This window comes from Manis javanica, chromosome 4 (genome assembly GCF_040802235.1).
Source record: "Manis javanica isolate MJ-LG chromosome 4, MJ_LKY, whole genome shotgun sequence".
Lineage (NCBI taxonomy): Eukaryota > Metazoa > Chordata > Mammalia > Pholidota > Manidae > Manis > Manis javanica.
In genome coordinates, this window is record NC_133159.1 from 106,138,711 (window position 1) to 106,164,954 (window position 26,244).

Consider the following 26,244-nt stretch of genomic DNA (forward strand, 5'->3'; position numbering starts at 1 on the left):
CTTACCGGTAGCTTGGGGCTGACCTCGCCCTTGCAGAAGTGGCAGAAAAACCGGTGCGCGGTCACAGCGGCGCCGGCGCCTGCCCCGGCCGCCGAGGCCTCCGCCATTTTTCTCTCCCGCCGCGGCTGTCCGAGAGGGCAGTGGGCCCGTTCTTCGCCAGGCCGCTACGGGTCGGCTGCGGTCGCGGCTTCCACCGCCGCTGCCGCCGCTTCTTCAGTGCGGCGGGCGGCACCAGAGCCCACGTCGGTCACGTGAGTCGGCCGGGGCCTGAGAGGCGGCGGCGCGGATGGCGGCCCGCCTCCCCGCCCCAGGAAGGCGCAGGAAGAGGAGTCCTCCCGCCGCGGCCCGCCCGCCGGCTTCTCAAACAGCCCCTAGCCCGTCCTCCAACCTTCCAGCGAGAAGAAAGAAAGAGCGTCCCCGGAAACCACCGAAACTCTAGGGTAGAGCGGCACACGTTTTTCCCCTTTCCGCATCCTCCTCCTCGTCGATCTTTTTGCTAGAAAGGGCGGTAGGTTTCCCTTCTTCCCGGACCCCTAGTGGGAGCCGCCCGAAACCAACCGCGTTAGATTGCATTGACACAAAGGTTAGTGGAAAATGCTGTCTGAACAAGACGGCCCTGGCTCTGGTTAAAGAGACAAATTCCGGAAAAGGAGTCTGCGTAAAGGTAGTGAAGAGCCAGGAGCCAAGCTCCTAGGATGGCAAAAGGGTCTGGGGATGCCCTCCCAAGCGGATGCGGATACTGAGTCTAAGAGGCAATGAGGAACTGGATTCTGAGAAAATGGTAGAAATAAAACTAACAAACAATGTTTGGTAGCACTTGTGATAATAAGGAAGTAATTATGCAGTCAACTACGTCTGTTTCTGCTTGTGTCTAATTTGTCAAGGAGTAGAAATTTCAAAATTAAGTACAGCCCTGCAAACAACATACTTCAGCTCCTATTTGAACACCCTATTGGGAAGCCCTCAATGTCTTTGCCTCAGTTGTCATTTCATTTATGGATTGGCCTTAATTCTTCCAAGCAATGAAATTAAGGTCTATTACAGATCTCAAAGCCAGTAATGAAAATTAGAATCACACATAATCCCATAAAGATGAATCTGATATATCATCTTCCATTCTATTTTTCTATGCATACATGTTTTTCACAATAACTGAATTTTCCTCTGCATTTTGCTTTGTAGCCTGCTTCTTTTACTTAGTGAACAATTTTCAATGGTAGGATATATTAAACTTCATTTTAAATGTTGGCATAGTATTCATTTGTATGGGTATACCGTAATTTATTGAATTAATCCCTTACTGTTAGATATTAGGTTGTTTCCAGTATATCAGTATTCTAAAAAGAACTATAATGACATCTTTTTATTATTTCCTTGGAACAGAGTATCTAAAATGAAATTATTAGGTTGAAGGTATGCAAGACTTTAAATATGACATTATATTTGATATATAATGTCAAATTGCTCTCCAGAAAGAACATGAATTTGCACTCAGCAGCTCTACTCCCAACATGAAAGAAACTGTCCATCATATGGTCTTTCCTTTTTCTAGCTCTGAGACTCCTCAGCACAATGACTCACGCAGAAATTAAATTGTGTTCTTTGTTGCTGCAAGAGCATTTCGGAGAGATTGTAGAAAAAATTGGAGTCCACCTAATCAGAACTGGCAGCCAGCCCCTGAGAGTAATAGCCCATGACACAGGAACATCGCTGGATCAGGTATGTTTGGATGATATTAATTTGCTTGCTTTTATCTACCTTTGAATATTGTTAGTCCCTATACCCGCAAAATAGAAAAGGGGGCAGTCCTACCCTAGGATCAGAGCAGTGTTATTTGGGGTAAAGAAAAGGAGATGTAGGCCCAAGGTTCTCCTTCTCAAAGTGTTCCTGTCTCATTGTGACTTCTTAGGCAAGTCTTTGCTCTTCCAGTACTATATCTCATTTATTCATAATGAGATTTCTATCAAGCTCAGTACTACTTTTAAGGAATGAGAATAATAAAGGGAAGTAAATTGTACTTTGAAAGATCATATGAGCATCATAGCAAGGAATATTCCTCATTTCTTCTATTGACATGTTGTTCTTACTAGCTATTCCAGTGGAGGGAAGGGAAGAAATACAGAGATTCTTATCCAGCCATTTCTTTATGCTTAGTAAACTGTAACAAAAATTGCCAGCAATAGTAAGCTGTGTTTTCAGATCTCCCTCTTTTTTTGGGGTCCTATCTAGGTAAAAAAAGCCCTTTGCGTCCTTATCCAACATAATTTAGTGATATATCAAGTGCACAAACGTGGTGTGGTGGAGTATGAAGCCCAGTGCAGCCGGGTGTTGCGAATGCTTAGGTATCCACGGTACATCTATACTGCCAAAACACTGTACAGTGACACTGGGGAGCTAATTGTTGAAGAGCTGCTGTTGAATGGGAAAATGACAATGTCAGCTGTTGTGAAGAAAGTGGCAGACCGGCTCACAGAGACTATGGAGGGTCAGTACTGTATCCACAACTATTTGCAAAAGCATAGATTGGCTGGCTGTAGGAGTGGACACTCCACTATCTTAGACCATCTCACCTGCATCTTTCCTCCTGTTGTACAGATGGCAAGACCATGGACTATGCTGAGGTATCAAACACATTTGTGCGACTAGCAGACACACACTTTGTGCAGCGTTGCCCCTTGGTGCCTGCCACTGAGAATTCAGATCCTGGGCCACTGCCGCCTGCTCCCACCCTTGTCATCAATGAAAAGGATATGTACATGGTTCCTAAACTGAGCTTGATAGGTAAGGAATTTTGATCCCTGTAACTGTGACTTGCCCTATTTGTGGATTCTTCCTCAATGATTGTTAAGTGAATAAATGAATCAATAGAGCAGTTTTACCAAAGATTGACTCTCTGCCAGGTACTGTGGTATATATAAAATGATGAACAAAAAACATCATGGTCCCTGCCCATGGGGCTTAAGTCTAGTGTAGGAAAGTTACATTAACCAAATAACCATGCAGATGTGTAATTAACAAACTGTTAAGTACTATGAAGGGGAAGTATGAGGTGTTATGAAAATATATAACAGAATATGTATAGAGACAGACAGACAGGGAGAGAGAGAGAGACACCAGATTTATAGGGCTTAGGGCACATCCTTCTTAGAGAAAGTGACATTTGAGCTAGGATTTGAAGCAGAAGTAGGAACCGACCAGTGAGATAAGATATGAAGGGGAGCAACGTAAGCATTTTTGGCAAAAGGATTAGTATGTAGTGAGAAAAAAATAGGATATTTCAGGAAATAAGGTCAGTGTAGTTAAAACGTGGTGAGCAAGATAAAGAGAGCCATGTGATAAGATTAGAGAGACAGACAGGCTAAATCAAATAAGACCTTGTAAAGCATTTGTTCTTTATCCTAAGGCAAAGGAAACCCACTAAAGGATTTTAAAGGAAGTGACATGATCTAATTCGCATTTTAAAAGATTTTTCTGTCTGCAGGAAGGATGCAGCAAAGATAAATATAGACAAACCAGTGAAAAATTAGATACCATTAGATACAGAAGGTGTGAGGAAGACAAGGGTTAAGAATGACATCTACGTGTCTGACTTGTGTGTGTGAGAGGATGATGATGCTATTCACTGTGAAAGGAAGCATTAGAGCAGGAGCAGTTTGAGAGAGAAAGATGATGAATTTCTTTTTGACCATATTGAGTTTCAGGTGACTTCATCATTAACTTGAATATCTTGTAGTTCCTCAGTCTCTTCAGCAACTCTAACCTAGAGGCAGCTACAGATGTCTTTGAGATGGAGAGACACCTACTGTCCTGTTCAGTCATTTACTGTCAACATATGAGATGTAGCCTAACTGTTCAGCTGTTGCCTTCGGCAGGGAAAGGTAAAAGGAGGAGATCATCTGACGGAGATGCTGCCGGGGAGCCCAAGGCCAAGAGACCAAAGCATACCACCGAAAACAAAGAGGTAATTGGGCTTTGATTAGGAGTCCTCACACTGAGGCAAGCCAGAAAAAAACAATAAGATAACAAACCCCAGGGGAGCTTAAAGGTTCCTGGGTTGAGAAGTAGTAGGATGCTGTATTTCATTAAACATTGGCTGAGAATAGACTAACAAATAATGAACTCCATTGCCATCTCCCATCTGAGGCTTAGCTTAACTTCAATCATTGGACAGAGGTAACAGCTTATGCCAAAAAAAGGGCCTAGAAGAAGTTTAAGTTGTTTCAGTATGGCTGGAGTGAGAAATGAGTCTAGAAAGATACATATAAGCCTGAGCTTTTATATTCATATGCCTTCACAGCATCCCTATAAAGGTATCCAATAAGCATCTCAAATTAGTATGACCACAACAGAATAATTGACTTCCCCCTCCCAAATATCTATTCCCTTCTAAGCTTTCCTAATCTTAGTAAAAGACTCCACTGGGGCCAGCCACGTGGAACCTGCCATTTGCTTAGGCCAAAATCCTAGAAACCATCCAGTCTGTCAGTAAAATCCATCAGTCCAGTGTCCAAAATTACATCAAATCCAACTATTTCTCACCATTCCCACTGCTGTTAGCCTAGTCCAAACCACTGTCATCTCTAGTCAGCACTTTGCCCACACTCTCCAAAGTGATCTACTTGTATTCTTACCTACTTAAGAGCCAAAATGATTATCTAAGTTGTTTTTTTTTAAACCCAACACATCATTTAGAGTCTTATAATAAATTCTCCTTACTCTTAGAAGAAATTTAAGTCTTTATAATGTATTATTAAGCTTTACATAAGCTGGGTCTTTACATGATCTGCTGAAGACAAGGCTCTCCAACCTCAGCCTCTCCATGTTTCCTCTTATTCACATGTTCCAGCTTCTGTCTTTCTGTTCTGAAACGTCATACTTTTTCCACACTTCACGCATTTGCCTGAAAAAAGCAGAGGATTTCTTCTGTTTCAAATGCTTGTCCTCCAGATGTTCACATAATTGCCACATTTTCATCATTTAGCTCTCAGCTCAAATACTGTTTTCTTAGCCTTCAAGCACCATTGCCCCTCCTCTACTCAGGTCTCTACCATACATTTTTCCATTTTATCTTCACAGCATTTGTAAGTATCAAATTATTATTTATGTATATGTTTGTCTTTCCACTCCCTATAAATTCCTTGAAGGTAATATCTTCTCCCTAGCACTTAATATACCGGCAAAACTAAACATTTCTTGATGAACTGAGACATTTGGAAAGCAACAGGGAACCACTGATAGAATTTTGTTTTCTGTTTTATTTTTCATTTTTTATTTTTTTTAAGTGTCATTGAAATACAATCTTATGATGGTTTCAAGTACACAACACAGTGGTTCAACATTTATTCATATTATCAGATCCTTACCCCCTCTATTGCAGCCACTGTCTATCAAGGTAGTGAGATGTTACAGTCATTAATTGTATTGTCTGTACTATACTACCATAGCCATGACCTACCTATATTTGTGACTGAGAATTACTATGCCCCTTAATTCCTTTCTCCCTCTCCACGTCACCCTCTCCAAGCCCTCCCCTTTGGTAACCACAAGTTCCTTTGTGGTGTCTATGAGTCTACTGCTATTTTGTCCCTTCTGTTTTGCTTTGTTTTTATACTCCACAAATGAGTGAATTTATTTGGTATGTCTTTCTTCACCTGGCTTATTTCACTGAGGATAATACCCTCTAGGTTCATCCATGTTATTGTAAATGGTGGGATTTCTTTTCTTCTTATGCCTGAATAATATTCCATCATGTATATGTACCACCTCTTCTTCATCCATTCATCTATTGATGGACACTTAGGTTGCTTCCATATCTTGGCTATTGCAAATAGTGCAGCGATAAACATAGGGGTGCATGTGTCTTTTCAAATCAGAGATCTTATTTTCTTTGGGTAGATAGAATTACTGGGACATGTGGACTTCTGTTTTTAGTGTTTTGAGGAACCTCCATATTACTTTACACAATGGTTGAACCAATTTACATTCCCACCAAGAGTGTTGGAGGGTTCCCCTTTCTCCACATCCTCCCAGCATTTGTTGTTTCTTGTCTTTTGGATAGTGGTCATCCTAACTGGTGTGAGATGGTATCTTATTATGGTTTTAATTTGCATTGCCCTGATGATTAACTATGAGGAGCATCTTTTCATGTGCCTGTTGGCCATCTGTTATTTCTTCTTTGGAGAAGTGTCTATTCAGGTCCTCCACCCATTTCTCAGTCGGGTTATTTGTTTTTTGGGTTGTTGAGGTGTATGAGTTCTTTATATATTTTGGATGTTAACCCCTTATTGGATAAATCGTTTATGAATATATTCTCCTATACTGTAGGATGCCTTTTTGTTCTGCTGATGGTGTTCTTTGCTGTACAGGAGCTTTTTAATGTTTGATGTAGTCCCACTTCTTCATTTTTTGCTTTGTTTCCCTTGCCAGAGGAGATATGTTCAGAAAAAAATTGTTCGTGTTTACATTCAAGAGATTTTTGCCTGTTTTCTTCTAAAGAGTTTTATGGTTTCATCACTTCCATTCATGTCTTTGATCCATTTTGAGTTTATTTTTGTGTATGGAGTTAGACAATAATCCATTTTCATTCTCCTGTATGTAGTTGTCCAGTTTTACTGACACCAGTTGTTAAAGATGCAGTCTTTTCCCCACTGTATATTCATGGCTCCTTTATCATATATTAATTAACCATATATGGGGTTTATATCTGGGCTCTCTATTCTGTTCCATTGATCTATGGATCTGTTCTAGTGGCCAGTACCAAACTGTTTTGATTACTGTGGCTTTGTAGTAGAGCTTGAAGTGAGGGAGCGTAATCCCCCCCAGCTTTGTTCTTCTTTCTCAGGATTGCTTTGGCTATTCAGGGTCTTTTGTGTTTCTGTATGAATTTTAAAACTATTCTAGTCTATTGAAGAATGCTGTTGCTCTTTTGATAGGGATTGTATTGAATCTGTAGATTGCTTTAGGCAGGATGGCCATTTTGACAATATTAATTCTTTCTATTCATGAGCACAGGATAGATTTCCATTTATTGGTGCCTTCATTAATTTCTCTCATGAATGTGTTATAGTTTTCAGAGTAAAGGTCTTTCACTTCCTTAGTTAGGTCTATTCCTAATTATTTTATTCTTTTCCATGCAATTGTAAATGGAGTTGTTTTCCTCATTTCTCATTCTGCTAATTTGTTGTTAGTATATAGGAATGCAACAGATTTCTGTGTATTAATTTTGTATCCTGCAACTTTGCTGAATTCAGCTATTACTTCTAATAGTTTTTTGATGGAGTCTGTAGGGTTTTCCATATATAATATCACGTCATCTGCAAACAGTGACTTCTTCCTTTCCAATCTGGATGCCTTTTATTTCTTTGTGTTGTCTGATTGCTGTGGCTAGGACCCAAGAACTATGTTGAATAAAAGTGGGGAAAGTGGGCATCCTTGTCTTGTTCCCGATCATAAAGGAAAAGCTTTCAGCTTTTTACTGTTAAGTATGATGTTGGCTGTGGGTTTGTCATATGTGGTCCTTATGTTGAGGTACATATCCTCTATTCCCATTTTGTTAAGAATTTTTATCATGAATGGATATTGAATGTTGTCAAATGCCTTTTCAACATCCATGGAAATGGTCACGTGATTTTTGTCCTTTCTGTTCATGTGATATATGATAATGATTGATTTATGAATATTGTACCATCCTTGCATCCCTGGAATAAATTCTACTTAATCATGATGGATGATCTTTTTGATGTATTTTTGAATTAAGTTTGCTAATATTTTGTTGAGTATTTTTGCATCTATGTACATTAGGGATATTGGTCCATAATTTTCTTTTTTTGTGGTGTCTTTGTCTGGTTTTGGTATTAGAGTGATGCTGGCCTCATAGAATAATTTTGGAAGTAGTCCCTCCTTTTCTACTTTTTGGAATACTTTAAGAAGGATAGGTATTAGCTCTTCTTTAAATGTTTGATAAAATTCAGCTGTGAAGCCATCTATGCCCAGGATTTTGTGTTTAGGTAGTTAATTTTGATTATCAATTTGATTTCATTGCTGGTAATTGGTCTGTTTAGATATTCTGTTTCATCTTGGGTCAGTCTTGGAAGGTTGTATTTTTCTAGGAAGTTGTTCATTTCTTCTAGGTTGTCCAATGTAATTTTTCATAGTATAATAATTCTTTGTATTCCTGTGGTGTCCATTATGATTATTCCTTTTTCATATCTGGTTCTGTTTAATGTGTGTACACTCTCTTTTTTTCTTGGTAAGTCTGGCTAGGGGTTTATCTATTTGGTTTATTTTCTCAAAGAACCAGCTCTTGGTTTCATTGATTCTTTCTGTTGTTTTATTCTTCTCAATTTTATTTATTTCTGCTCTGATGGCCATTCCTCTACTGACTTTGGGATTCATTTGTTATTTTTTTCTAGCTTCTTTAATTATGACTTTGGACTGTTTATTTGGGGTTCTTGTTTCTTGTGGTAAGCCTGTATTGCTATGTACTTTCCTCTTAGAACTGCCTTTGCCTGCATCCCACAGGTTTTGAGCTGTTGAGTTGTTGTTTTCATTTGTTTCCATATTTTGCTTGATCTGTTTTAATTTGGTCATTGATCCATTGATTATTTAGAAGCATGTTGTTTGGCCTCCATATCTTTTTAGGGTTTTTTTGGTTTTCTTTGTGTAATTTATTTCAAGTTTCATGCCGTTGTGGTCTGAGAAGCTGCTTGATACAATTTCAATCTTTCTGAATTTATTAAGGCTCTTTTTGTTGCCTAGTACTCTGGAGAACATTCCATGTACACTTGAGAAAAATGTGATATACTGCTTTTGAGTGGAGTGTTCTGTAGATATCTGTTAAGTCCATCTGATCTAATGTGTTGTTCAGTGCTTCTGTTTGTTTCATTATTTTCTGCCTGGTTGATCTATTGGTGTGAGTGGTATGTTAAAGTCTCCTAAAATGAATGTGTTTTAGTCTATTTCCCCCTTTAATTATTTTAGTATTTGTTTTACATATTTAGGTGCTCCTATATTGGGTGCATAGATATTTATAATGGTTATATCCTCTTGTTGGACTGACCCCTCTAAATGTAATGTCCTTCTTTGTCTCTTGTTACTTTCTTTGTTTTGAAATCTGTTTTGTCTGATATAAGTACTGCTCCTTGTGCTTTTCTCTCCCTATTATTTGCATGAACTATCTTTTTCCATCTCTTCACAGTTAGTCTTTGTATGTCCTTGGGTCTGATATGACTCTCTTGTAGGCAGCATATAGATGCGTCTTGTTTATATCCATTCTGCCACTCTATGTCTTTTGTTGGTACATTCAGTCCATTTACATTTAAGGTGATTATTAATAGATATGTACTTATTGCCATTGTAAGCTTTAGATTTGTGGTTACCAAAGGTTCAAGGGTAGCTTCCTTATATCTAACAGTCTATCTTAAATCGCTAACTACTCTATTTCAAACACAATCTAGAGGTACTTATTTTTCCCCCTTCTTCCTCCTCCACACTTTATTTATTAGGTATCATATGCTATACTTTTTGTGTGTACCTTGACTGATTTTGTGAATAGTTGATTTAATTTTGTACTGGCTTGGTAATTAATTGGTCTACTACCTTTACTGTGGGTCTTTTTCCTCTGGTGACAGCTGTTTAGTCTTAGGAACATTTCCATCTACAGCAGTCCCTTTCACATACCTTTTAGGGCTGGCTTAGTGGTGATGAATTCCTTCAACTTTTGTCTATCTGGAAATTGTTCAATCCCTGCTTCAAATTTAAATGATAATCTTGCTGGGTAGAATATTCTTGGTTGGAGGTCTTTCTGTTTCATTGCATTAAATATATCATTCCATTTTCTTCTGGCCAGTAAAGTTTCTGCTGAGAAGTCTACTGATAGCAAGATTGGGTTTCCTTTAAAAGTAATTAATTTCTCTCCCTGGCTGCTTTCAGTACTCTCCTTTTCCTTGATCTTTGCCATTTTACTGTACATCTTGGTGGTGTCTTCCTGGGGTTCCTTTTGTTAGAGGTTCTCTGTGCTTCCATGACCTGATTGTCTATTTCCTTCCCCAGATTGGGGAAGTTTTGAACAATTATTGCCTCAAAGAGACTTTCTATCCCTTTGTCTCCCTCTTCTCCTTCTGGTACTTGTGTTACATGAATATTGTTCATTTGGATTAGTCACACAGCTCTTTTATTATTTCATTCCTAGAGATCCTTTTTTCTGTTTTTTGGATTCATTGTTTACTTTTTCACTAATTTACATTTCATTTATAGCTTCCTCAACCTGTAATAATCTGTGAGATTCCTCCATTGTATGTTTCATTTCAAATACTGTGTTTTTTTTAACCTCTGAGTGACTCTTTTGCAGGTCTTTTTGTTGAGATCCTCCCTGAGTTCTTGAATATTTTTCTGTAGATCCATGAGCATGTTTTTAACTTTTACTTTGAAATCTTTATCAAGAAGATTGGTGATTTGAGTTTCACTCAATCCACTTCCTGGTGTTTAGTCTTATAGTTTTGTTTGGACCAGATTCCTCGGATTCTTCATTTATTTTAGTGTTTCCTATGGAATAATAACTTTATGGAGGAGGCACCCTCTAGTGCCCAGAAACTCAAGACACTTTACTTTTCTGTGAGGGAGCCCCTAGCTGTTAGTGTGCTGGGTGGAGTGCCTTTCTGGCTTGTACTGATCTGATTTCAGGTGGGCTCTGTGAGCTGTCAGCTGATTGTGTGCACAGGGAGGAATCTTGGGGCTGCACCACTGGAAGTTGCTGTGGGCAGGGCCCTCTCCACCAAGCCTGCAGCAATAGCAGGCGTGAGGTGAGTGGGACCAGCACCTGCCAGGAGCAAGGAGTTCCCTGGGCTGGCACCCAGAGGCAGTTCCCCAGCTGTCCCAAAACAGGGCTAAGAAAGCTGGGAGGGTCTCCCTCTGCTACCTGGGAGCGAGGTCTGACTGCACTGTCGGCTGGCAGGCCACACACTACAGGGAAGAGCCTTGGGGCTGCATTTCCAGCAAGGGGGCAGAGCATCTGGGGCTCCTGAGAGTTACTAACCTTTGGGGCAAGGGCAGGCTGAGGCATTTTGTTCACCTGCCCTTTCTCCTGAGCAGACAGCTCTGTGTAACCCTTCTCCCTCTGGTGGCCTTCTCACAGCTAGGAAGTCTTTCAGACTACCCACTTTGCTTTTGTTTCACAGGCCAGTAGACCATGCCTGTTCTCCACAAGTGGCTGGAATCTCAGCCTCAGGTATTCTGCCTGTCTTTGTTGTCCAGACCCACTAATCACCAGCGCACCATGTAACGTGGGTTCATGTTCCCAGATCAGATCTGCAGGGCCAGGTGTTCAGCAGTCCTGGACTCCTACTCCCTCCCTACTCTGTTCCTCTTCATCCCTACTGTGGGTTGGGGTCGGGAAAGGGCTTGGATCATGCCAGATCTCAGCTTTGTCACTTTATCCTTTTCTGTGCGATCTTCTCTTCTTTCCCAGATGTAGGTAGTCAGTTCTGCAGTCTTCAGCTCATTTTCAGGTTTAGTTGTATTTGCTGTATTTTCTTGCTCTATGTGATTTGGGAAAAGGTCTCTGCCTTGCCTTCTGACTTTGCCATCTTCTTCCCAGAATCGAACCATTGATAGATTTTAACCAGGAGAATGAAGTGACTAGATTTATATTTTCAAAATATAACTAGATTCATTGTTCATAATTTTTCCAACTCCATGGATGGATTTCAGAGAGTCCACCTGTACTTGTGCATATGTGCATTTTTCTGTAGACCACTCCCTAGCTTTCTTCAGATTCTTCAAGGGAACTGTGACCCCAAAAAAGGTAAAAAAGCACTGCTCTGTGAGAAATGGGGAGAACAATGCAAAAGGAACAAGACTAAAAGCAGAAAACTGAGTTATCCTTTTTATAGCATCCATTATGTTAAAAAAAATGAAAACCAGTTAGGAGGCTGTTATAGTAACCCAGGTGAGCCGTGATTGGAGCCTAAAATAAGATAATGACTGTCAGGATAAAGAAAAGTAGACATCTGATAAACATAAAGGATAAAACTTGGTAGTTGGATGATAGATAAGGGAGAGCAAGAGGTTAGGGTTGATACTCAAGTTTCTAACTTCAGATATTGGGTTGGTTGCAGTACACTTAGCTGAAAATTTTCTAAAAGAATAGTTTTGGGGAATAGGGGGCAGCTCAAATAGGCAGTTGAGTTTATGCATCTGGAGCTTGGTAGAGAGTTCTTTAATTACATAATAGATTTGGAAGTCTACCAACAGTTGAATTGAAGCCTTGAGAGCAGATAAAATCACCTAAGAAGAATACATAGAGTTAAAAAGAAAAGAGGGCTATGGACCAAACCCTGGTGAACATAGGTAGACTAATGAAGAGTTTCTAGAATGGATTACAGGAGCACCAACAAAGAATGATGTCATAAAATCTAAGGAGCCACATAGTTCAGAAATAGAAAACACCCAACCATGTAATATGCTTCAGAACGATAAAATAAGATAGAACTGAAAAGTATTCTTTGACTTTAGCAACAGGTAAGTCCTTGGGGACCTTGGCATTTGGTATAATGGAAATGGGTTGAATAAATCTGGGGTTGGGTATACAGCAGGGATGGCCAACTCTCTGAGAAGGAAAAGGAGGGAAGGCATAGAGTAAGAGTATTCTTTTAGAATGGAGGAACTATGCACAAGATAAAGGCTAATGGGAAGAAGGCAGTAAAGGCCAAAGATTTAGTGGAGGAGAAGAGAGAAGAGCTGGGTTCCTGAGAATGCAGGAAAGAGTAAGATCTAGTGTACCAGTATGGGTATTAACCTTTGGTAAAAGGAGAAACATTCTTCCACTGTGATAAAAGTGGGTAAAAATACACATTAAAAAAAAAAGAAAGTGTGGGAAGAGCCAAGATGGCGGCGTGAGTAGGACAGTGGAAATCTCCTTGCAAAACCGTATATATTTTTGAAAATACAAATACAACTATTCCTAAAAGAGAGACCAGAATATGCAGTACAACAGCCAAGCTACATCTACACCTGTGATAACCCAGTGCCTCATGAAGGGGATAAGATACAAGCCACGCCCAGCAGGATCCAAGCACAACCCCCTCCCCCACTCCCTGCTGGGAGGAGAGGAGTCGGAGCGGGGAGGGGGAGGGAGCCCAGGACTGCTAAATACCCAGCCCCACTCATCCTCACTGGGAGCGCAGACACACAGTGCATGGTGTGCTAGATATTAGGGAAACAGAACAGTAAAATCTGCAAGCGGGTTCCCACAGCAGGCACCCCTGGGACAAAAGAAAAGCAAGTGCTTTTTGAAAGTCTTAAAGGGACAGGAGCCTCACAGCTGGACAGGAGCGTCCCGGCACACTCAGCCCAGCAGCTCGGAATCCCCAGGAACTCTGGGTGCCCTAACCCCCTGGGCAACCGCAGCCTTGAGGCCCCTCACAGCAATAAACAACCTCCCACCCGTTCCCCCTCCGGCATGGTCCCACTATAGCAGACCAGCAGCCTGAGACCGGGCCCGCCCACAGCACCCACGCAGAGCCGCCTCCACAGCTGCTGGAACCAGACTCAGAGGCCCCCTCAACACGCAGCTGCCCAGCAAAAGCCACTAGGGATCACCGTTCTCACAGGAGAGGAAGGCAATGAGCAAGCGGGAAAGGACTTTGTTCTCCCAACTAACACACGCGCCAACTGTCCATAACTACCTCTATCGCCATGAAAACACACACGAATTTGATCCAAACCAGAATCACACAGACATCTCCTGAGAGGGAACCTGGGGAGACAGATTTAACCAATCTTCCTGAAAAAGAATTCAAAATAAATGTCATAATCATGCTGAGAAAAATGCAAGAGCTAATGGAAAAAGTTGAGAGGAAGAATACAGAAATAAAACAATCTCCGGAAGAACTTAAAAGCAGAATGGACGAGGTGCAAGAGGGTGTTAATGGAACAGAAATCAGAAAACAGGAACGCAGAGAAGCTGACACAGAGAGAGATAAAAGGATCTCCAGAAATGAATATTGAGAGAACTGTGTGACCAATCCAAACGGAACAATATCTGCATTATAGGAGTACCAGAAGAAGAAGAAGAAGAGAGAGAAAAAGGGATAGAAAGTGTATTTGAAGAAATAATTGCTGAAAACTTCCCCAAACTGGGGGAGGAAATAGTTGCTCAGACCACGGAAGCACACAGAACTCCCAACAGAAGGGACCCAAGGAGAACAACACCAAGACACATAATAATTAAAATGGCAAAGATCAAGAACAAGGACAGAGTATTAAAGGCAGCTAGAGAGAGAAAAAGGGTCACCTACAAAGGAAAACCCATCAAGCTATCATCAGACCTCTCAACAGAAACCTTACAGGCCAGAAGAGAATGGCATGATATACTTAATGCAGTGAAACAGAAGGGCCTTAAACCAAGAACACTGTATCCAGCATGATTATCACTTGAATATGAAGGAGGGATTAAACAATTCCCAGACAAGCAAAAGTTGAGGGAATTTGCTTCCCACAAACCACCTCTACAGGGTATTTTAGAGGGACTGCTCTAGATTGGAGCACCCCTAAGGCTAAATAGATGTCACCAGAGAAAATAAAATCACAGCAAAGAAAGCAAACCAACCAAATACTAACCAAAGGCAAAAAATAAAATGAACTACCCACAAAAGCAGTCAAAGGAAACACAAAAGAGCACAAAATAAAACACCTAACATATAAAGAATGGAGGAGGAGGAATAAGAAGGGAGAGAAATAAAGAATTATCAGACTGTTTATAATAGCTCAATAAGCGAGTTAAGTTAGATAGTAAGATACAAAAGCTAACCCTGAACCTTTGGTAACCACAAATCTAAAGCCTGCAATAGCAATGAGTACATATCTTTCAATAATCACCCTAAATGTAAATGAACTGAATGCACCAATCAAAAGACACAGAGTAATAGAATGGATAAAAAAGCAAGACCCCGTCTATATGCTGCTTACCAGAGATTACCTCAAACCCAAAACATGCACAGACTAAAAGTCAAGAGATGGAAAAAGATATTTCATGAAAACAACAAGGTGAGAAAAGCAGGAGTTGCAGTACTAGTATCAGACGAAACAGACTTCAAAACAAAGAAAGCAACAAGACATAAATAAGGACATTACATAATGATAAAGGGGTCAGTCCAACAAGAGGATGTGACCATTACAAATATATATGCACCCAATACAGGAGCACCAACATATGTGAAATAAATACTAACAGAATTAAAGTAGGAAATAGAATGCAATGCATTCATTTTGGGAGACTTCAACACACTACTCACTTCAAAGGACATATCCACCAGAGAGAAAATAAGGATGCAGAGGCACTGAACACACTAGAACACATGGACATAAAAGACATCTACAGAACTCTACATCCAAAAGCAGCAGGATACACATTCTTCTCAAGTGCACATGGAACATTCTCCAGAATAGGCCACAAAAAGAGCCCCAATAAATTAAAAAAGATTGAAATTCTACCAACCAACTTCTCAGACCACAGAGGTATAAAACTAGAAATAAATTGTACAAAGAAAACAAAAGGCTTACAAACACATGGAGGCTAACAACATGCTCCTAAATAATCAATGGATCAATGACCAAATTAAAATAGAGATTAAGCAATATATGGAAAGAAATGACAACAACAACACAAAGGCCCAACTTCTGTGAGATGCAGCGAAAGCAGTTTTAAGAGGAAAGTATATAGCAATCCAGGCCTATTTAAAGAAGGAAGAACAATCCCAAATGAATAGTCTAAAGTCACAGTTATCAAAATAGGAAAAAGAAGAACAAATGAGGCCCACAGTCAGCAGAAGGAGGGACATAATAAAGATCAGAGAAGAAATAAATAAAATTGAGAAGAATAAAACAATAGAAAAAAATCAATGAAACCAACAGCTGGTTCTTTGAGGAAATAAACAAATTAGATAAGCCTCTAGCAAAACTTATTAAGAGAAAAAGAGAATCAACACACATCCACATAATCAGAAATGAGAAAGTAAAAATCACAATGGACCCTACAGAAATACAAAGAATTATTAGAGAATACTATGAAAACATACATGCTAACAAGCTGGAAAACCTAGGAGAAATGGACAACTTCCTAGAAAAATACAACCTTCCAAGACTGACCAAGGAAGAAACAGAAAATCTGAACAGACCAATTACCAGCAACGATATTGAAGTGGTTACCAAAAAACTACCAAAATCCACAGACCAGATGGATTTACCTCGGAATTTTATCAGACATACAGAGAAGACATAATATCCATTCTCCTTAAAGTTTTCCAAAAAATAGAAGAGGAGGGAGTACTCCCAAACTCATTCTATGAAGCCAGCATCACCCTAATAGCAAAAGCAGGCAAAGACACCACAAAAAAAGAAAATTACAGACCAATATCCATGATGAACTTAGATGCAAAAATACTCAACAAAATATTAGCAAACTGAATTCAAAAATACATGAAGAGGATCATACACCATGACCAAGTGGGATTCATCTCAGGGATGCAAGTATGGTACAACATTCAAAAATTCATCAACATCATCCACCACATCAAGAAAAAAGAAGGACAAAAATCACATTATCATCTCTATAGATACTGAAAGAGCATTCGACAAAATTCAACATCCATTCATGATAAAAACTCTCAACAAAATGGGTATAGAGGGCAAGTACCTCAACATAATAAAGGCCATATATGATAAACCCACAGCCAACACCATACTGAACAGTGAGAAGCTGAAAGCTTTTCCTCTAAGATTGGGAACAAGACAGGGATGCCCACTCTCCCCACTGTTATTCAACATAGGTCCTAGCCACGGCAATTAGACAAAACAAAGAAATACAAAGAATCCAGATCGGTAAAGAAGAAGTCAAACTGTCACTATTTGCAGATGACATGATATTGTACATAAAAAACCCTAAAGACTCCACTCCAAAATTACTGGAACTAATATCAAATTCAGCAAAGTTACAGGATACAAAATTAACACACAGAAATCTGTGGCTTTCCTATACATTAACAATGAACTAACAGAAAGAGAAATCAGGAAAACAATTCCAATCACAATTGCATCAAAATAAAATACCTAGGAGTAAACCTAACCAAGGAAGTGAAGGACCTATACCCTGAAAACTACAAGACACTCTTAAGAAAAATTAAAGAGGACACTAACAAATGGAAACTCATCCCATGCTCTTGGCTAAGAAGAACCAATATCGTCAAAATGGCCATCCTGCCCAAAGCAATCTACAGATTCAATGCAATCCCTATCAAATTACCAACAGCATTCTTCAGTGAACTGGAACAAATAGTTCAAAAATTCATATGGAAACACCTAAGACCCCGAATAGCCAAAACAATTCTGAGAAGGAAGAGTAAAGTGGGGGAGATCTCACTCCCCAACTTCAAGCTCTACTACAAAGCCACAGTAATCAAGACAATTTAGTACTGGCACAAGAACAGACCCACAGACCAGTGGAACAGAATAGAGACTCCAAACATTAACCCAAACATATATGGCCAATTAATATACGATAAAGGAGCCATGGACATACAATGGGGAAATGACAGCCTCTTCAACAGCTGGTGTTGGCAAAACTGGACAGCTACGTGTAAGAGAATGAAACTGGGTAATTTTCTAACCCCATACACAAAAGTAAATTCAAAATGGATCAAAGACCTGAATGTAAGTCATAAACCATAAAACTCTTAGAAAAAGACATAGGCAAAAATCTCTTGGACATAAACATGAGTGACTTCTTTATGGACATATATCCCCGGGCAAGGGAATCAAAAGCAAAAATGAACAAGTGGGACTATATCAAGCTGAAAAGCTTCTGTACAGCAAAGGACACCATCAATAGAAAAGGTATCCTACAGTATGGGGGAATATATTCATAAATGACAGATCCGATAAAGGGTTGACATCCAAAATATATAAAGAGCTCACATACCTCAACAAACAAAAAGCAAATACTCCAATTAAAAAATGGGCAGAGGAGCTGAACCGACACCTCTCCAAAGAAGAAATTCAGATGGCCAACAGACACATGAAAAGATGCTCCACATCGCTAGTCATCAGAAAAATGCAAAATAAAACCACAATGAGATATTACCTCACACCAGTAAGGATCGCCACCATCCAAAAGACAAACAACAACAAATGTTGGCGAGGTTGTGGAGAAAGGGGAACCCTCCTACACTGCTGGTGGGAATGTAAATTAGTTCAACCATTGTGGAAAGCAGTATCAAGGTTCCTCAAAAAGCTCAAAATAGAAATAACATTTCACCCAGGAATTCCATTTCTAGGAATTTACCCTAAGAATTCAGCAGCCCGATTTGAAAAAGACATATGCACCCCTATGTTTATCACAGCACTATTTATAATAGCCAAAATATGGAAGCAACCTAGTGTCCATCAGTAGATGAATGGATAAAGATGTGGTACATATACACAATGGAATATTATTCAGCCTTAAGAAGAAAACAAATCCTACCATTTGCAACAACATGGATGTAGCTACAGGGTATTATGCTCAGTGAAATAAGCCAGGCGGAGAAAGACAAGTACCAAATGATTTCACTCATCTGTGGAGTATAAGAACAAAGAAAACACTGAAGGAACAAAACAGTAACAGAATGGACAGAACCCAAGAATGGACTAACAGTTACCAAAGGGAAAGGGGAAGGGAGGGATAAGCGGGGTAAAAAGAAAGGGGGCATTATGCTCAGCATGTATAATGTGGTGGGGGCACAGGGAGGGCTGTACAACACAGAGAAGACAAGTAATGACTACAGTATCTTACTCCGCTGGTTGACAGTGACTGTAATGGGGTTTGTTGGGGGCACTTGGTGAAGGGGGAGTCTAGTAAACGTAATGTTCCTCATGTAATTGTGGATTAATGATACCAAAATAAAAAAAGTAAAAAAAAAAATTACATCATAGCTCTATAAAAAAAAAAGAAAGTGTGGTGGGGATGTATGCACAAAATTGAATGAGTTTTGGCCTAATGACTTCTATTTTCTATCTAAAATAAAAGGCTAGGTCACCTGCTATAAGAGTGAGAAGGGAGGGATAATTGAGAGATTTGAGGATACTGGAGAAGAGTTAAAACAGAAAGATGGGAAAGGTGAGTTTAGAGAATCTCAAGTTGGGGATTATGAATTTGATGTTGTCAAGGCACTAATCCACATGATTGATTTTTCTCTAACCAATCTAGTTGCTACTGTAAAGAAAAAGAAATGGTACACAGTTAAATCCTCCAAGCTCCTCACCAGAAAACTCTTCACTGTATCTAAATGTTTCTCTCTAATCGTTTTCTCCTCCTCAGCCCATTCCAGATGATGGGATTTATTGGCAAGCCAATCTTGACAGATTCCACCAGCACTTCCGGGACCAAGCCATTGTCAGTGCAGTTGCCAACAGGATGGACCAGGTGATCTCTAAGTGGGTGGTACAGTGACCATCAGGAACTTACTTGTCAGATGTGGCTATTGGCAAATAGCCAGAGCCAGCGCGCCAGTGTGAATTCTGAATTCCAGTTCACTTTTCAAACACAGACCAGCAGCGAGATTGGGCGGACCATGCTCCGGATGAGTGAGATTACTACTCCCTCCAGTGCTCCCTTCACACAGCCACTCTCTTCCAATGAGGTGAGTTTTATGTTCTTGTCCTAGTTTTGTGACAAACTCTTGGATATTATAACATAATTATTACACATCAAGCCTTGAAAGAGTTTTTGTTGTCTGAGGTAGGATGGGGATTATCTTCAGGGGATAGGTACTGAAATATTTGGTCTCTCAGGATCCAGCCTTTAAAAATCTCTAAACCATTCTCTTAGTCAAAATACAAGCTATTCCTATTGGTTCTGAGAATCTTCTTGGAATCTGAGAGCCTTGATGCTCAGGAAATTATTTGGCTCCTTATGTTTTATTTTTTGAATATATTAATTTTATATATTTAACTTGTTTTTAATACCTATTTCTTAAAATACCAATATTAATATCAAATATTTATATTCTATTTCATAATACATTTATCCATATTAAATATAGTTACTCTTTCATGTTTTTTAGCTCATTATATAACAAAAATTTAAACATAAGTTTTTTTCTGATGAAAGTAATTTACTTAACCTATATTCAAACAGCATAGAAATATATAATTTTTTAAAAGTTTAGTTTCCCAAACTCTCAGGAGTGGTGGATATGTTCTATATTTTGTTGTAAGTGGTATGATAAGTTACATGGGTATACAGTTGTTAAAATTCATCAAACTGTACCTTTAATATCTGTGCTTCTTATTGTAGGATACCTCAATTTTAAAAAAAACATATATATAGTTTTGCATAATCCCAGCCCTACAGATCCTTGTTTAGTACTTTGGTATATACCCTTATTCAGACCTTTTTTTATGTATAGTGTCATATATATGCAAGTCTATTTTTTTAACCAAAAAAAAAATGGGATTATATTCTGCATGCTATTTTCTAAGCTTGCTTTTTTACATATGACAGTATATGTAAACCTTCTTTCATGTCAGTATTTATAGATCTATCTCATTTTTTATAATGGCTGTATCACATTCCACTTAATGGCCATGCTGTACTTTATTTTAACCAATTCCTTATTATTGGATTGTTTCTAGTTTTTTATTCTTAGAAACAATGCTGTTATATTTTTGGACATTTTTATTCTACTGATACCTAAAATTAAAGCATCTTTATTTCCATAATGTCCACAATTCTAAGTTCCCAAACCCATTTTCACTCTCTTTTTGCTCCGTAGATCTTCAGATCTCTACCTGTTGGCTATAACATCTCTAAGCAAGTTCTTGATCAGTATCTTACTCTACTGGCAGATGATCCAGTAAGTCTGTTGTTGTTTTGTTTTATTTCTTTTTTTTGCTGTGTTTATGATTTATTTCTGCCACTGATACCTGGTATCATTCTCCTATAGCTTCATTCTCTACCTAGCCTGCTCCCAGCTCAGACAATTTCTCTACTATCATCTGACAAGAAGGCTACCTGATTCGACTCTTGGCCAGATTTGGTCCTTTGGAAATAGAATCACTGGACTTCTCATTCAGTTAACACACTCTTTTTTTTTTTTTAATAGCTTGAGTTTGTTGGAAAGTCTGGTGACAGTGGTGGAGGAATGTATGTCATCAGTATCCTTTCCAGTTATTTCCTTATAGTCAGGTAGTCCAAACAGAAAAGTGACTTACAGAAGAAAAGATTTGGTAGTATTTATTTGTTTGTTTATTTATTTATTCATTTTATTATCATTAATCTACAATTACATGAAGAACATTATGGTTACTAGACTCCCCCCTTCACCAAGTCCCTCCCCACAAACCCCATTACAGTCACTGTCCATCAGCGTAGTAAGATGCTGTAGACTCACTACTTGTCTTCTCTGTGTTGCACATCCCTCCCTATGCCCCCCCACCCCACATTATACATGCTAATCGTAAGGCCCCCTTTCTTTTACCCTGCCCTTATGATTTGGTAGTATTTAGTATACTAAGTAACTTAGAAAGTTGAGCTATTACATTTTAATAAGGTAGAAAGGACTTTCAATTAACCAAATTTTAGCTAAGCAAAACCCTGACTTACACACCCTAGTGTTTCTTGGTTATATAACTATGGTTTTGAAATACTTAACATACCCTAAATGAGACCAATGTGAAAAACAAAATAGCATTTAAATTTTAAATTAGAGACTTAGGAATAAAACTAAGATCACAATGACCAGGCCAAAACATTACTGAGTGACCTTAATCCTCTACGTAAAGACCTGCATAAGGCTTTAGGATCCCTAGCCACAGCCACTCTGGAGTCCGTCGTACAAGAGAGGTAAGGGGATCACCTGATTGGGTTAGGGTCAGACACTTCCTTTCCAAGCCCCATTTGAACAAGTAATTTGATCATTATTTAAGCAACCAATATAGGCACACCATGGCACATCCTGCCCCATTTTTCCACTAGAATGCTATGGATCCATCTGCTACTATTCACCCTAAATACCCTATTGCTTAATTCCTTGTGATTCCAATTAACCAGCCTTCCTAAAGATTTTACTCACAAATGCAGGAACTGAGGCATTCAAGTGGGTCAGCACTTGCTGACTGCCTTGTGATTAGCAGTGCCTTGTGATCATCAGTCTCTGGAGTTGTAAAAGAATTCTCCCATCATTGTTCTTGTCTAGCCACCATCTGTGACTAGGAGTCAAATCTTATCTATATTGGTGTGCCATTGGCTTTCTTCATTCCAGATTTGGGTCTCGCTGTGCCAGAATATTCCGTCTAGTTTTGCAAAAGAGACATCTGGAGCAGAAGCAGGTAGAAGACTTTGCAATGATTCCAGCAAAGGAGGCAAAGGATATGCTTTATAAGATGCTCTCAGAAAATTTCATATCACTCCAGGTAATCATTAGTGTAATAATCGCCAAGCTGCAGAGCTGGCCTAGGGTGAGAGAAACTCCTGAGGCAAACATCTCAAGCAAACTGTCCAGCTCTGAGACAGATCAAGAGACATAGCAAGCACTTGAAAGATAACTGGAGCTTTCACTGGTCTAGTAAAATAGTGGCACAGCCAAGAAATCACCCCAGAAACACCCTATCTTTATATTTCTTGGTTTCTAGTCCCTCTGACGTGTCCTCCTTTCGAGCCGTAAGCTTATTATAGATTCAGTTTATCAATAGCAAATATTGGATCCTCACTATATGCAGAACCATGTGATATATCCTATGAGGAAAGAGAATGAATTTTGGAGTCAGAATCATAGCTCTGCCTCTTACCCAGTTATATTGAGCAAAATTACCTACTGTAATTTTTCCCTTCTATAAAATGGTAATGGATGATGTTAAAAGTAATACGGTTTGTTGTAAAGATCAAATACAGTCTCCCTGGCTTGTAAGAATTGCTTAGTAAATGTTAGTTGCCTTCTCTTTCTTCCCCACTCAGAAGACTGACTGGCAAATGCATAAAACAGGGCAGCCCAACTCTCCATGTGGCTGATTATACCATAAACACAGATGCTGAATGACTGAGGAAGAGGAAGGTATAAATGAAAGAGAGGACTGCATAGCTCCAGATGGAACTGGGATTTACTTTGCCCAGTTCTGAAGAACATAATAATTTCTCTTATTTTTCTTTTTGTGGACAAATAGGAAATTCCCAAAACACCAGACCATGCTCCATCCAGGACCTTTTATTTATATACTGTGAACATCATGTCAGCTGCACGAATGTTGCTACACAGGTGCTACAAGGTAACTCCTGCAGGACCTTCTCCCCATTCCCTCCACAGACTCACTCTCATGCCCTTTTCAGCCATTTTACCTCAACTACTTAAATGGAACAGTGTGCATCTGTCTTCTCTCCCCTCAGAGCATAGCCAACTTGATAGAAAGGAGGCAATTTGAAACCAAAGAGAACAAGTGAGTAGCATTACTCAATTCATTTGAGTAATTACATTTTTCAAGGTCAAATGTTTGAGGGAAAATTTCCTGTAAAAATGAAAACCGATGGAACTATAACCAGTATAGTTGTATTGAATTATTAGCTTAGGTTGGCATAAATCACACATTAAACTTTTCTCTATACCCCCAGTGGAATAATTCTGCAGATTAAATGTATTAGAAATGTATAATTTGGCACTAAATTTTAAATGCAAATGGGAGGCAGTAAGAATTTGGGGAATGGAGTTACGTTTCTAATTATAAGTTTGTAGAAAATATCCTTAGAGAGTGACACACACTATCCACTTTTACCAGGAACATGGTAAGGGGGTTGGGGGAGTTATGCCCCAGGTCTAAAGGGTAAAAAAAATCCCAAGGCTAGGGGACTTGCCTGAGAGTTGTGTTTGTCTGACAGACGTCTACTAGAGAAGTCTCAGAGGGTAGAAGCGATCATTGCATCTATGCAGGCTACAGGTGCAGAGGAGGCACAGCTACAAGAAATAGAGGAGATGATCACAGCCCCTGAACGCCAACAGCTAGAGACCCTGAAACGTAATGTTAATAAGTAAGCATCATACACTTAAAACCAGTTTCAAACACCTTCCAGACAAATCTGCGTCGATATCCTGTTACTGCTCTAACTTAACATGAGCAAACATAAATTCACTATATTCTTCCCTAGCTCAGTTAACAGAATTTTTAATCCAACTGTTTTCCTAAGCTAAAAAATCTAAAGACATCCTCAGCTTCTTCTTCATTGACCACACACACCCTGTTGTTCACCAAGGCTATTGATTTTACTTCAGTCGTATGTCTCCAACCTGGTCTTTAATTTTGGTCCTCTTGCAGGCCTTCACCACCTCATGCCTAGACTTTTGCAATCACCCAACCCTCCCAACCCCCCATGGCCTCCCCACCCCCACCTCCACCCCAATCCATCTCTTATAAGGCTCTCCACTCTCTCCTACTCTGAATCACTCTATTTTAAATGTTTTATTAGCTCCTTATATTTGCAGCATAAAGGCTAAACTCCTTGGCCTTTCAGTCTCATAGCTGCATTATCTCCATCTTCATTTGCTTTCACTCCTCATCATTGAGCTCAATAGAGTTTGCTTTGAATCTAGATCACTTTGGGGAGCACCGCCATCTTTATTAAATCTTCCAGCATATGAACATGGGAAGTCTTTCCATTTATTTAGATCTTCTTTAATTTCTTTGAACAATGTTGTCATTTTCAGTATTTGAGTCTTGCACTTATTTTGTTAAATTTATTCCTAAGTATTTTATTCTCTTTTGACACTATTTTAATGTTTTCTTAATTTCGTTTATTGTTCTTTGCTAGTGTATAGAAATAAAATCGATTTCGGTGTTTTGAATTCATATCCTGCAACTTTGCTAAATTGATTTATTAGCTCTATTAGGTTTTGTGTGGATCCTTTGAGATTTCCTGTAGGTAGGATCATGTCATGTGTGAACAAAAATAGCTTTTCTTCTTCCTTTCCAGTCTGGATGCCTTTTCTTTCTTTTTCTTGCCTAGCTTCCCTGGTTAACACCTCCACTATGAGGTTGAATAGAAGTGAGAAGCAAATGCCCCTGTGTTGTCCCTAATCATAGGGGGAAAGTTTCAGTCTTTCACCATTAAGTATGATGTAAGCTCTGAGTTTTTCATAGATGGTGTAATATCAGGTTGAGGAAGTTTCCTCCTAGTCTTAATCACTACTCACTTTAAGCCTTAGCCTTTCAGCTTCTATTTTAAAAGCACACTAGGTCCTTTTACACTTGTGTCTTTAACATGTGCCATTCTTTCCCCTGCTTGCAAGTTAAGACTGTAACCTCTCCTAGAACAGAGGCTATATCTTTTGATCCTCAGCAATTTCCATGGTGGCTGGCACATAAAAGATGCTCAGTAAGTGGGAGAATGATCTATTGGTTCCCTGCAGTCCACCCATTACTCTCAAAGGTAACCAAGCAATTCTCCATGGCCACACCCAGCCCAGCCTCTAATCTTAAATATGCTGATGAATGTTCAGTCTGAACATTCAGTTTGAACAAATACTTTCACTTTTTCATTCAGGTTGGATGCCAGTGAGATCCAGGTAGATGAAACCATCTTCCTGCTGGAGTCATACATTGAGAGCACCATGAAGAGACAATGACCCAACATAAGAGTCTTCCTCAAAAGATCTGGGGGGATTGTAAAGAAAAATAAAGGAAATGCCTACATATATTCCTTGCAGTGAGATAAGTTGCAGATTCTTGTACTGAAACCCCCATCCCTAACTGCTCAGAACATACCAGAAAGAGTTTGACATATTTTTAAATTTGCTAAGCCTGTCCTAGACCCATCATATTCTCCCCTCATCAAATCTTGGCAAGGGAAAGAAACTTAAGTCAACTAGATCCAGGAAAGAACCTTAAATCAACTAGATTAATCATCTATCAGATGCATCAGTTCCCACCAAGAAGTGGGAGTGCCAACCCTGTGTCTAAACATCCCTGGCAGTTGAAACTTCATCCTAAGCAGTTCGTTCCATTTTCAAGTGGCTAGACCTGTTCTGTATTTTGTTAAGCAGTAATCTTAAACACACACAGTGTAAGGAATATAAAAGACTACCACAGAGCTGGCAATAATAGCTATTTGCGGAAGTAGCAGGTAGACTGACCCTAGCAGCCACACTAGATCCTATCGATAGAAACCATATTTTAATAGCTTCAGGCTTCTAGCACATTTGAAATTATGCATGTAAAACTTAGCACAAAGCC

The 26,244-nt window shown here is 39.3% G+C and overlaps 2 protein-coding genes across 6 annotated transcripts in view; one reads left to right on the forward strand and one right to left on the reverse strand.

The window, feature by feature from the left end:
* The window catches only part of RNF115 (ring finger protein 115), a 108,845-nt gene extending 108,532 nt beyond the window's left edge, over nucleotides 1-313 (reverse strand). For 2 of the 4 annotated variants that reach the window (XR_012130313.1, XM_073234532.1), the window contains exon 1: nucleotides 6-313. Coding sequence is in view for 2 of the 4 variants with exons in the window: in XM_073234532.1 (XP_073090633.1) it covers nucleotides 6-107 (102 nt within the window). In the remaining 2 variants the exon portion in view is untranslated. The remainder of the gene's footprint in view (nucleotides 1-5) is intronic. The other 2 variants (XM_037021646.2, XM_073234533.1) reach the window with 2 other exon arrangements.
* On the forward strand, nucleotides 301-25,708 carry POLR3C (RNA polymerase III subunit C). 2 transcript variants are annotated; one of them, XM_073234528.1, is made up of 15 exons: nucleotides 301-440; nucleotides 1,553-1,719; nucleotides 2,230-2,485; nucleotides 2,596-2,781; nucleotides 3,873-3,961; nucleotides 19,349-19,453; nucleotides 19,578-19,670; nucleotides 20,805-20,885; nucleotides 21,135-21,186; nucleotides 21,814-21,874; nucleotides 22,293-22,443; nucleotides 23,191-23,292; nucleotides 23,411-23,460; nucleotides 23,897-24,046; nucleotides 25,556-25,708. In XM_073234528.1, the coding sequence occupies exons 2-15, from the start codon at nucleotides 1,573-1,575 to the stop codon at nucleotides 25,635-25,637; spliced, it is 1,605 nt and encodes a 534-aa protein (XP_073090629.1). In that variant the 5' UTR covers nucleotides 301-440; nucleotides 1,553-1,572; the 3' UTR covers nucleotides 25,638-25,708. The 2 variants fall into 2 exon arrangements, with proteins under 2 accessions (XP_073090629.1, XP_017521215.1); XM_017665726.3 differs by lacking the exon at nucleotides 301-440 and adding an exon at nucleotides 447-583.
* The last annotated feature ends 536 nt before the right edge of the window (nucleotides 25,709-26,244 follow it).

Bases quoted from the DNA above. Each gene is read 5' to 3' on its own strand.
- POLR3C (XM_073234528.1), top strand. From the start codon at position 1,573: ATGACTCACGCAGAAATTAAATTGTGTTCTTTGTTGCTGCAAGAGCAT. The intron at 2,486-2,595 runs GTCAGTACTGTA...CCTGTTGTACAG, and splicing joins GCTCACAGAGACTATGGAGG to ATGGCAAGACCATGGACTAT. The intron at 21,187-21,813 runs GTATCCTTTCCA...CTCTACGTAAAG, and splicing joins TGGAGGAATGTATGTCATCA to ACCTGCATAAGGCTTTAGGA.